Source organism: Hylaeus anthracinus, unplaced genomic scaffold (assembly GCF_026225885.1).
Source record: "Hylaeus anthracinus isolate JK02 unplaced genomic scaffold, UHH_iyHylAnth1.0_haploid 12002, whole genome shotgun sequence".
NCBI lineage: Eukaryota > Metazoa > Arthropoda > Insecta > Hymenoptera > Colletidae > Hylaeus > Hylaeus anthracinus.
Genome location: NW_026534349.1, coordinates 5,265,450 through 5,278,508, shown reverse-complemented (window position 1 = coordinate 5,278,508; position 13,059 = coordinate 5,265,450). Strand labels below are relative to the sequence as shown.

General features: G+C 43.6%; 1 protein-coding gene across 5 annotated transcripts in view; it reads left to right on the top strand.

Moving 5' to 3' along the window:
• The window catches only part of LOC128892217 (early estrogen-induced gene 1 protein), a 42,996-nt gene that overhangs the window by 26,657 nt on the left and 3,280 nt on the right, over positions 1-13,059 (top strand). For 3 of the 5 annotated variants that reach the window (XR_008461025.1, XM_054152466.1, XM_054152467.1), the window contains exons 3-9: positions 4,035-4,155; positions 4,424-4,614; positions 4,702-4,907; positions 5,313-5,532; positions 6,644-7,360; positions 9,413-9,565; positions 12,347-12,552. Coding sequence is in view for 4 of the 5 variants with exons in the window: in XM_054152466.1 (XP_054008441.1) it covers positions 4,035-4,155; positions 4,424-4,614; positions 4,702-4,907; positions 5,313-5,532; positions 6,644-7,360; positions 9,413-9,565; positions 12,347-12,552 (1,814 nt within the window). In the remaining variant the exon portion in view is untranslated. The remainder of the gene's footprint in view (positions 1-4,034; positions 4,156-4,423; positions 4,615-4,701; positions 4,908-5,312; positions 5,533-6,643; positions 7,361-9,412; positions 9,566-12,346; positions 12,553-13,059) is intronic. The other 2 variants (XM_054152468.1, XM_054152469.1) reach the window with 2 other exon arrangements.

The following is a 13,059-nucleotide window of genomic DNA, read 5'->3' as shown; positions in this document are numbered from 1 at the left end:
GAGGCCCGGTAATCCGCGTCTGGATCATCGGTAGATCGCACGAGCGACCGAAGAAACTTCTAAAGTCAAATATGATGCGTCGGTATATAGTCATGATTAAACTGTCCATGTTTGTGCAAATTCATATTCTTATGCGCGTAGCCGAAGAGGAGAAATGTAAATTAATGTTCTCCGGTATAAATGATGCAATGTGCGATTTGTTTCTTATATTTAAAGGAAAAATCTCTGAAAAGCAAAACATGGTTCTTGCCACGCATTTACATTTTCACAGAAAAGTGTGAAATTTCCTCGTCCAACAAACCTTGCACCCAGAATCGTGTAAATCGTTTTAAACAGTCGTTGGACGTTCGATTCGGTAGAGGGGAATGAGATTTACAGCTGGATAATGTTTTGGACGTTAATTTATTGGGGCAGATTACGCGGCGCGATAACGTCGAATAATTTCATGAGACTGCGAAGGAACGTCGGTGCGCAATCGAAGGCAGAAATTAAGCTTGGTAAAATATCGCGCGATTGTGCAACGCGTCACGGTGAAGGTTCACGTGCAAGGTGAATCCGAAATAGTTGCTCGGGATTTTCTCCTTCCCGGTCACGGTTTTCTATCGATTCAGCCACGCGCGGTAAATGAAACGAAAATAGCGTAAATCGTCTTTGCTCTTGCATCGAGAAATTCAACTTGTATTTTCTATGTCGACTTCAACTTCGTGACTCGTTTTTATCTTTACTTGGCCCTGCCATCCAACTACCAAAGATGTCCCCGCGTTCGTTGCATACGGATACGAACGATTTCGCCTAACTACTGTTGTGCGTCGACTTTCACCGTCATCGCTCGGTATAATTCACGGATCACGAGCGACTGCGAGAATTGCATTAGCCGTGGGCAAGGCTGTTTCAAGGCTGTCCAGGTTGTGTGTCATTCGCGGTTTCGCAATCCGGTTCAGATGAAAACGTAGGCCTAGTCTCGCGAACCGCGTGTGCACCTTGCTTTTTCCTAAACACGTGCGCCTGATTCGCGGCGTACTTTCACTCGTCGCCTTCCTTTCGCAATAGCTGATAACGGTGACCACCTGGACACCTGTTATCACAATCGATCGTGCCCCGATTATCCATCGCGTTCGATCCATTTCGCGGATATAGCGATCGTTTTAATTCAGTCGTTCGTTAATTGATTCGTTCGATTCACGTAGGATATAAAAAATGCGATCGTCTTGATCTTGACTGGAACGCGAATGTTTATGCTTAGCAGTTTGGGTGCTTTTGTTTCTTTTTATGTGAAAGATTGAATTTCGCTCGACATCGTCGATACAAAATTACAGTTTACTCTCGGCTGATTTCGAAATAAAAAGTTCGATTAACTTTCCATAATATTTGAACAACGTGCGTCTGAACGACGCGGTGCAATAGCGTTTTACAACCACAATCGCGTCACGGTTACCGTTCGACACGCGAGCAAACACGTTAATCGTGTTTCCGGCTGGTTCGATACCCTGGATACGCGTGCCTTTTATCGAGGAATCGATAACTTTTGGCGCGTGCTTTTTGTTGCGCGACCGTTGCCACGAGACACGCAACCCTTGATCAAATACGAAACGCTCGCTGAAATTCCGCAACGAAAACTTCCTGGGTACTCGCTTACATTTCCGAGAAATTAAAATTCCGCGTGAATTCGCAGCTGAAGTCTGCGTCGTTAAATCCTAGCACCATGAAATATCGTAAGTGGCGTTTAATATTCTTCTGCTCGCCAGAGATAGCAAATATTTACTTTGACAGTGTTAGTTTACTTCGCGCTAGATAATTGATATAAAACGACGCGAGTGAATATCTTGCCTTCGTTTTATCAGCTGCGAAATTTCAAACGTTGAACTCGAGACGAGGAAGTAAAGATATAAACAAATGGAGTGAAAATAATGAAATAAAAATAGTAGAATAAATGACACAACATTTTGCACCGTCTCTTTAAAATGAGTCAGTTCAGAAACTTTCTGAACGGAGTTAGTGGGCACACACGATTCCTCAGCTTCTCGTATCGAAGAAGAGGCGATGTCGCGAGAGGTTCGCGCAGCCAAATGAAAAATACGAGGGAATTAGGGTCGGCCGGAATAGCAGACACGATTCTACGCTCTTCTTTCTCATTCGTGCCTATTAAGCAGGTCGGTTGCATCGATGTACACTGGCTCACGGATGTCCTCCCTCCGTGTTCCTGATAATTCGTCGATCCGATGCATCGTCACGAATCCTTTCTTCCACCCTCGATGGCCGAGATACGCCGGAAATACCGACTTCTTAGGTCCCACGGAAGATCAAAGCGACCGTTCCGCGAGGGAACGGAAGAATTACGCTCCCGTCTCGCGCCTGGTGTGTCAGGATTCGTTAAAATCCTAAAAATTATATGGAGAGAAAAAAGAGAAATGGGCGAGGAAACCACCTCGGTGTATCTTTGAAAGTTTCCTTGGGATCCGTTGGCCCAGTTTCTCCTCCCCGTTGGCTGACCGCAAACTCATTTGCAATTCCTATTTTCTGGACGGACGTTGAAGTTAATTAACCTTGAACGTTGTTACAACAAAACTCCCGTGCAGGCGGACTTCGGTTAATTACTTTTTGAAATATCCGCTCGTTAATAACAGCCCACTGTCGTCCGCGGTGGTCAGCGTTCTCCCTTTCGAATTAATTGTTTCGATTAAAAGTAACGATAATGGTAAACGATGCTCGTTACTTCGATGCATTTGGTGTGATCGGTGCTGTCACGTCTCTCGCGATAAAGTCCGCCTTTTCGTTGCCAGTTGTGACAACCCTCGGTGGGAAGGTACCCTTAAAGCTTTCTATTTTCCGCGAATTCGTACAACTTGACCGTGTGCAACCCTGGTATTCGAGCTTGGTCTGCGATGCGTTTAATCTGTAATCTTATTGTAGATAGAAATCACCGCTGTGACTTTTCCACTCGTCCAGGTAATACCTCTAAGCCGCCCAATCTCGTTAACCGGACTCGATGTGACAAAAACATGCCTGTCGGTCAACGAGTTTACGCAGAGGCAACGATAATCACGATTCCTACGATTCTGGAAAAAAAAAAAAACACTGAACAAATTCCTCCGCAATCGATACCCTCAACTCTTCGGGGTTAGCTGGGATAAGAATTGGCCCACCTTTTCCTTAGTCTCCGACGCGTGGTGGAGTATTTTTTGACAGTAAGACTATTAAGCTAGGCTATTCGGTTCGCGTGGAAACGAAACATTTTTCAACCCTCCTCAAAAGGAAGTTAATGGTCTCCTAATTAATAAACCATTTTATTTGAATTTGTATGCCAATTTTGAAGCTGAATGAGCAACGTTACCGTAATTCTCCGCAGCTCGAGTTTTATTTTAATTTTAAATCACGATGCCTGAAAGAGTCTATCGATAGTTAATTTGTACTTTAATCACATGCTCCAACTCCTTGAGGCGAGCAAGTTTTCACATCGATTTTATTGGTCCCCTCCCTTCGTGGCAAGTGCTTTTATTATTCACTTCGCCCAGTGTTTCGCACTTGGGAACTCTTTCTGGTTCTCGTCTAAGGTCGATAAAGCGACACCCCGTGTCGAGGAGGGTGCGTGCCGTTGACGACATTTACGACCACGGGATGCTTACGAACCGCCAAGTGAATTGGAAAATCCACGAAAAAACCCCACGAGATTTATTTAGGCCTCGAACATTGCACCGTGAAATTGTTACCAGCTTCCAGGCCTGTGATAATAAACTTCCCAATTGATATTTTTACTTTGCACAATCGCGCAGCATCCAGAAGTATCGTAAGTTTATTTTGTTCAAGAGGTAAAAATTCTTCTTGAAATTATGAATGCTTCTCATTGCTAAACCATCCTTCACGCTACCAAGTAGTATTTTTATTTGAGTCCTCGTTATGTTAGGGTTCGATCCTGATAGCGACACTCACCCTCGAATCTCTTATACCACATACATCGATTGAAATTAATTTTGATAGATATCTCTTACCTTGTATTTCCGTGCGAAATGTTCTCACTCGTGTCGCTTGCGTTTCAGGGAGGAGGTGCAAGAGCACACGGTCAGATGGAACGCCAGATTCGAGTTTCTGTGCAAGATGAGTGCCAACGCGTCCACCGGTGTCCTCGATCCGTGCATCTTGAGGATATCCGTGAGAAAGGTAAGTCGACGAAGCTTCCAGCCAATAGCGTGCAAAAATTATATTCGAATAGATGCCAATAAAATTAGTTTCCAATCCGATACTAAAGAATCAAATGGCGAAAATTTGGTGTTCACGAGCTAGGCACCCTAGTAGAAATTTACGATACGCATCCTAACGAACGAACAATTTTTATTTCGAAATTGGTATCCGGCTTGAAAATTTTACCCATCGCTGCTTCTTATTCCTATCGTTTGGGCTCTGTTTTAATCGGCAATTAATTTTGCAGGAATTGAAGGGAGGCAGGTCCTTCCAGAAGCTCGGCTTCACCGACCTGAACCTCGCCGAATTCGCTGGAGCTGGACTCTGCAGAACGAGGTGCCTTTTGGAAGGTTACGACGCAAGGCATCGACAGGACAACTCCATGCTACGCGTTGCCATCAAAATGAACATGCTGGCGGGAGACATTCTGTTCAAAGTGTGAGTATAAATTCTACCGATTCCTGGAGTATTATACAATTCCTCTTTAAAAACTGAACATTGGATTGACTGAAACCTCCCTTTCAGACCCTCTCCGTCGCTGAAGCAAACGCAACTCGCAGTGCCAGGGGTACCAGGTATCCCTGGCGTGACTGCCGACGAGGTGGCCGCGTCGGAGAGGTGTACCAACCGAGAGGACTATGTCTCCAGCGGGTCGTTGGCTGGAAGCATAGCCAGCGCCAGCAGTGGTTTCGGCAGTCTTCCCAAAAAGAGGCCTGCTCTCTTTACCTCAGGTAACGTTTGCTTTCTTTCGAGGCTCCAATGTGTATTTTTCTCCTTCCTCTGGAATCTATAAAGAACTTTGGCGATGTGTAAATATTATTGGGTTCTCAGTATGCTTGTTCCCGAGTGTTTATTTGCTGAAACTGGCCCTCTTCAACGGGTGATTTGAAATAATATATTACAACAAGAAACTATGAAGAATGAAAGATGAAACTTAAGTATGGTAATACCCAAGATATTATACGATTATTCAATTATTTACCCCCTGAAGAGAGCCAACGTATACCCGAAACATATGGAAATTATTATATATACAAACAGATAATATTCACACTCGGTCCGAAACAACTGCGAGGAAGGAAGAAATACATTGCATTCCGATCAACCCGTTTGCTTGATCGTTGTTATTGTTTCAGAGCTCCTTAGCGGAGCGGAGTCGTACGATCCCATGACCCTAAGCGAGATCGTACCAACAGCTCTTCCAGTGGAGACACTAGCTGAAGCGCACACAGAGTCGGGTCACTCCCGCAACAGCAGCAACACCAGTCAGCTGAGCAAAGGCTCGGGCTACGGGTCGTTGAATTCCCATAGTCAGCATAGTAGGCAGAGCAGTAGTGGTGACAGTGGCCACATTAGGTAAGGCCATCGCGGCCAACCTGGGGAAACGAAATTGAAACGAGATCCCTCCTAGACTAGAAAATGAACTGTTCTCAACAGTAAAAGAACCGAATGGTAACCTCTCGACCTCTTAGCCAAGCTGAAAGAGAGAGAGATCAAAGAACGTCAGTCGATTCATAGTGGCCCGAGAAAACCGTCCCGATTACCGTGTCCAGAGTTCTCTACTCGATACTTTTTAATAACACAACTATTTCGAGTATTCTCACGACTCGTTTAATCGCTTACTACTTGTATGATTCTGTCGTTCTCTCGTCTGGTATGACAGTACCTTCTCTAACTTTCACGGTTTCGCTTGGAACGATGAGTAAGCATGATATTCTGTATGGGGTTTTCCAAGAGGTACTCGGTAACAAGAATACAGTTGCTTGAAGAACCGAATGCGAGAATCGCGAGATAACCGAGAGTAGACGCAGCGGAATATCGTCGCGACGTTAGAACACTAACACTCGCACTAACAACTTCTCGAACCGCGCATTAACTAGCCGCGGACACGCTGACTCGTTGTGGAACTCTACTGCTTGAATCTGTATCTCATCTAGTATTCCGTAGGGGGTCCATTCTACACGGAATCGATCGCTGTCTCTACCGGAGCTCTGAGATTTGGATGAAATCTCTGATCTGGCACAGCACGCGATCGGTTTAGCATGATACGACCCCAAAGTCTTTCTCAGAAAACATTCGACGCCTGTCGCTTAACAATAACAGAGATACACCAACGCTCGTGTTTAACTCCAACTCTCTTACGCCACGCTGCACGTTCTACAATTATACTCTGACATGTATCACGAATCCAGCTCGCGTTCAACGAACGGCTGTTAACGAGAAGGCATCCGAATTCTCCGAGGACATCTTCTTTTTTCCAACCGCTTCTATTTTTTTTTTCTCTTCATTATTTAACTAGAGACTCTGGATTCTATCTTCCCTCGTGTATACACATATATACATGTATATAATATTTCTACTTCTCCTACCATCGTCCCCCTTCTGCATCCACGGCGTATCTCGCGCCACATACGCGAGTTTATTATAATTTTTGCATGCTTGAATATTTGTGTTGTGATCTTTATAGGTCACCCTCCTGGCCGGTATGGGCTCCGCGCATTCCCAACCCGTCTCAAGCCCTATCCACCAACCAGCAGCCCCACAGACCCGACACATGTCTCGAATCCACCGAATCCCCGTCCTCGTCCTCCCTGATGCTGCTGGACCCACGTAACCGGTTCTGGTCCGCGTCGAGTCCTCTGTCGTCCCGCGACGGGAGATCGGACGTGCGGAATTCGTCGAGGGGGAGAACGAGTGTCGTGGCCGTCCCTCTGACGTCCAACGATCAGACGTCGTCGTCACGGGCGTCGAGGAACGGTGTCACGAGCGACGACGGTCGTCTAGGTGACACCGACAACGAGAACGCCGTTGACGACGATGACCACCAGGCGGGCGTGTTCAGGGTACCCGGGCCCCAGGACGTGCCGCGACACTCGCGCAAGAATTACGAGAGGAACAGCTTCGAGACGCGAAACGAGCTTAACGCCGCAAACTCGACGTCGAAGGACAGAAACGGGCAACAACAGATTAGTAGCGCCGTGGCCGCGCCGGTCGCAAAGCCGAGAATCGGTCAGCCAGGTTGGACGAGCATATCGAAAACCTGCGACTGCATCGAGAAAGGCAAGACCAGCCCGGTTTTGCGATTGGCCGATCAGGCCAGGGCTGTATCCTCCCCAGATCCTCTTCATAGGCCCGATAACCCCAGAGCCTCGCTACGTTCCGCAACGACCGCTCAGACCCTCAGGTAGGTTTCATTCATCAACGACTTTCTCTTTTACGCGTCTTTTTGGTTAAACCCCCGCCCCTTAACTTCTTTGACACCGTGTTCCATCAGGAAACAGGTTAGCTTGGGTATCTTGGATATTTGGGTGGTAATAAGGTGGCCGTATGAGTTCCTTTGAGGTTGAAGTAGTGGAAGGTCTGAAGGAAAGCGTTTCTTATATTCCCGCACTTAGGCAGTATCTACGTAATAGCTGTGCTGTTGTTCAATTACAATGCTCAGTTTGATGAAACGAACAAAGCTGTCGATATATCTAGTAACAGTATGTAAAAGTGTCAGCCTAGATTAACGTATACTAACGTAGAAAATATTTCTCCAGTATATAAATAAATAAATTATCTCCGAAATAGGTAAGATATCTAGGTGGTCTGTTTCCAGTGGAACACACTATATACCCTCTCCGAAGTGATTTTTTGCGTTCGATTTTCGCCCCCCCCCCCCCCGCCGCCCACTTGTTCTTCGTCCTCTTTTAACCGCCACTGCTTTTACGAACTCCCCCGATATCGCGTACCCTTCGAATTACACTGAAATCATTATTAAATATTTGTTCGATAGAACAACGACGAAAGTGTGATGGCGGACACATAACGTTTCCTTTCTTTCTCTTTGTCTTTCATTAGCGAATAATCATCCCCCCACGTTTGTCCTGCGTTGTTTTCCCTTCTGGTTGGTTTTGTTTCGATTAGGAACACGCGATTTCTATCTTTGCAATGTGTTTTCTTATTTTTGAAGTTAGCACTCGACGTTTAAATGACGAATCGTGTGATTCTAAATCGATTGCGTTCTCTTCCGCTTAAGTTTATTTATCGTTCCATTGTTCCTCGATACGATGCTTGAAACGAGTCAATTCACGATTCAGGTACACCACGCACGTTGATATACATAGTTTGACGCTTAATCGATATAAGCCGCGATCACCGAAACAAACACCCAAGCAACGATGAGACGCGACGCCTCCAAAAATATTTTAAAGCCAGCAAAAGGATATGTGGAGGTGTGAAAAAGCGGAAACTTCTGCAATTGAAAGTTCTCGTATAGTTTGAAAAGTCTGACAGGTCTTTGGAAGTTTGGAATGTTCTGTCAGGAGTCTTTGTAGTCCTGAATCCAAGAACTTTGAGACAACTTATTGTTATCGATGCTGGCAAATTTTTGTAAAGAATAAGTGTCTTTCTTATGATAGCCTGAAATTCTTCGAAAATTAGGAGAAATGGCCGTCGATGTCTCACCGTTGCACGACCGACACACTAGCTTGCGAGATGAGCTACCGCTTCAGCTTCCGTTAACTACGAATCCGCAAATCATATTATCGCGTAAAAGTTCAACGCAAGGGCAACTGTATTTTGAAAACTTGTCACGCTCGGATTCTATCAAAGATGAATTTTGTTGAGCGTATAATTTTAATAGCGTTTCAAAGTTGGAGCAAGGGGTCCAAGAGGTCGCAGAGCGGGTCGACAAAGCGTCGACATCCACTTGATTCGAAATGTATTTACACGCTGAAGTGATATGTCGGCAAGTTTTGTGAATTCGATGTTTGGACATCAAAGCTTCGAGGACTCGGCGTTGGATACTAAAGTTTCGCAGCATCAGCCTTGGATATCAAAGCTTCGAAGATTTAGCGTGGAACCTCAAAGCTTCGAAGGTCCAAGCACTCTACACAAGCTTCGAGAACTTTGAGAAATGAGCTTCTTCTGGACGCATCCATGCACCCATGTCACTCGAAAGATTGATACGCACTCACGCACAACAATATCTTTCGAAGTACCCAAAAAACGGCATAGCCCATCGCATGTCTTTGGCACCTGCATACGTCAAAAGACGCTAAAGAAAATACTTTATGTTGATATATCGTTTGAATATGTAAATACATTTCAAATAAGGTGTGGAAGTTTTTTGTCGATCCGCTGTAGATCCTAAAATAGTGTGAAACGAGAATAATAGGGAGAAAGATGGAAAGATCGCAAGAGAGAGGAGGTGTAGCTTTGCTTCCAGTTTGGATGGCTTTGTGAATCCTTGCAGGGGTATTGGCGGAGGCCACCGGAAGTTGCTGGACGGGGCGGGGGGCAAGCTGGCTACGGTCGCCACCAGCCCAGCGGACTCCGAGGAGTCCTCCTTAGGGGTACCGGAAGTCGCTCCACCGAGCTCTCAGCACCGAAACAGCATAACCCCACCGTCAGTCCATGCTTTCGTCTCTTTAATCTGTGCTTCGTCTTTGTGTCTGTTGCTCCAGTGTCTTTTCTTCAGCTTTGTCCTTTCGCGACCACGAAGACGTAGATCGAACCATTTTGTCTAAGTACACTTCTTATCTAGGCAAAAGGTTCGCCATTTTTTAATTTTGTTTAGATATCGGAAAAATACTACGTTAAAAAATAGTCACAGGTATCTAGTTTAAGAATCTGTTTGGTTTTCTTTCTTTTTTTTTTTTTTCAAATATATACTCTGTGGTTACAGCGCTCTCGATGGAATACTTATTTTTTTTTAGAGCTCATTTGTATACGTCAAAGCGATTGACGTCATGTCAATGATATTACGAGACCGGTTTGTGTTTACTCAAATGTTCAATTAAATGTAACGAATGTTTACAAACAATTCACCCATTAATTCCTTTGTAACTGGTACATATGATTAAAAAACGAAGGAGCCGAAGGATACTATTTTTATCGTAACAATAATTATAGCCTCGAGTATGTCGCGTTCGATTTCCTCGTAGCGAAAGAATCGATCGTTGAGCAAACGGAATGAAAAACAATGGAACATATTTTCGCGCCTACTTATACGTATTCTACGTCATTCTAAAATATACATACTCGGGAATTCTTAGAAAAGAATATTGTTAACGGTTTACCATCCGTATGTCGACTGTCCGACGGATTCAAATGAGCAGCGTTAATTGACGAAATGACAATGAATTATATAAAAAAATCCGTGCCAATGTTTATCTAGCTTTTTTTTCGAATTACGGTATCCTCTACGTCTCCGTGCGAAGGTTCGCAGCAACAGTGTTTGTGTCTGGAAAATCGTTGTTTTCCTTAAGCAAATACATCATTTAAAATTTAAACCGAAGGCTCGATTTTATTTTATTGTATCGATTCGATGAGTTATTTAGCTTTTGTGTGAAAGGAACTCATAAAATCGAAGCTTTTTTTTTGTAGTATTTGATCGTATATCTCAAGCATTCAATGCAAGCTTCGATGATTTAGCGTTAAAGATCAAAGCTTCGAAAATTCAGCGTTGAAACTTAAAGCTTTCAAGACTCAGGTTCAACGTTGAACCTCAAAGCTTTGAAATCTCAAGCATTATATGAATGTTACGAGGCATCAACGTTAAATCTCAGTCGTCCTAAGATAATTCTGATTAATAGTTTCATTGTGAATTGCATATCCTGCGCTTGCGATACTTTTGTCGATAGGTGATCTTATCACCAATGCAGTGTGAAGCGAGACCAGTGATGGATAAAATTCACCATATAATCAATGGAAATTACATATCGAATTATACAATGGTAAAAACGTGTTTATTTGAACTAACTTTGTCCAACACTGGTCGAGACTAGAAATCATAACTTCGATTTTGTATAGAGCTTGTCAGCGATCGTGATTAATTCAGGAAGCTAATTTATTCTGATTTATTAGAATGTATGCAACTTTTTGCTTTTGGTTTTTCTCATCGCGTTGAACAGCATACGTTCAATTTATAGCCAGGTCAGGTCTATTTCTCTATGCATAATGTCGATTTTAATAAATAATCATTTTATTTTTTGTCGTGTGTTAATTATATCGTCATGATTTTCTAGAAATGTGACGTGAAACGTCATTTCACGTTTTCTGCTCGAAATAAAACTTCTTAGACTAACATTAACAGAACGGCTCCATTCTCGAACAGAATTGGTTTGCTTCCTTGATTCGATTCACTATTCACGATCGACTTCGTCGCAGCTGCCTTGTTGCATGCCGCACACGAACCCCCTTTTTGCATCTGCCATCGAAAAATTCAACTCTCGCTACTTTTTATACGCATCTCTTCGCTTGTTCATCGTCCCTAAGTGTGTCCATGCCTTTAAATCGTTTCATATCGTGCTTATCGCTTCTCACTAGCTATGGGCTCAAAATCAATTCATGTCTTCGAAGATTAGATCGTATTCGGTACTGAAAGATGAACCTCAAAGCTTCGAAGGGTCGAACATTGTATGCAAGCTTCGAGGGTTCAGCGTTGAACCACAAAGCTTTGAAGTCTCAACGTTTAACTTCAATGCTTTGAGGTCTCAGCGTTGAACCTTCTAGCTTTGAAAATTCAGGATTGAACTTCAAAGCTTTGAATATTCAGCATTGAATCTCAAAGCTTTTAAGACTCAGCGTTGAACTACAAAGCTTCGAAGACAGAAAATTGAATTTATTCCAAATTCCAAATCAAAACTCTGAACATCTCCTGGTATCGAATAATATTGGAAACGATTCGAACCCTTCCAATTTATTTGAAAATTCGAACTTCCGTCTTGTCAAGCATTCGAGCGCCCATCACTACTTCTGACCTTTACGTTTCGTTCGTGTCCGAGCATCGTTCCTCGCATTATTCCATTTTTTTATATATATATATATATATTTTTGTGTGTTTCGAACTACCTCGTTTTTGCACGCGATGTGTCGCAGGAAGAGATAAACTTTTCTGATTCTTGCACGCGTTCGAAACCGACACTGGCGCGGAAATATCTGTTCCCTGCGTGTTCTAACATAAGTTAGAAAAAGTTCATTTACATTTCACATCTATTACACGATATTATTGTTACTACATTCAGGAATTATGCTGTAATTTTGATATACCCTTGTGTCGCGATTTCCTATCGAACATTTCAAGGGTATCATGTTTTCGCGTCAGTGTATGGTAAACATTGTAGCAAACAATATCGAGGCCAATGCATCGGTGAGTATTAAAACAATTCATGATTTGTTTTCGCAGAAATCCATCCGGCGGCTCGGGTCTCAGCGAAACGGGATCTTTGGACCGAGCAAAGGCCGCGTTGGAGCGTAGGAAAAAGGCTGAGGATGGCACAGGGAATCCCGTGTTGTGCAGGGTCGAAGTGACCAGGCCGAATGCGGACTCTCTCATCGACGAGCTAATCAAAGCAACGAATTTGGAGCAGACGGATCTCGAGAGCTCCGAAAGTACGTTTCACCTACGATTTCTACTGTTCCGCACTTCGATCAATCTTATCAGGTTCAACCCTAAGTCTTCAAAGTTTTGAGTTTCAACGCGAATCTCGGCGTGATCGATCTCGAAATATCCTATAGTCAACGGCCTCGAAATATCTTCGTTTCCTTATACATTTATATCGGAATTACGCAGATCACTATTGAGAAGCATTTATAACGTATTTGTGTTTGTGATTAGAATAATGACGCGATAATTAACCGTCAGAAAAAGTGGTTAAAAAGGAAGTTTTTATATTAATCTAGAGATTATAAACAGGTTTAGCGTCGACTACGTAGGCTTTGCATCTCGTACTCTTATTTATTTTGGAGCTGCTATTGAGACGCGATGCTTCTTCGAAGACACGGCATAGAACCTTCTAAAGCTTCGAGGGCACGGCGTTGAACCTCAAAGCTTTGAAAACTCAGCATTGAACCTTGTAAAGCTTCGAGGATCCAGCGAGAACCTTAATGCTTCGAAAA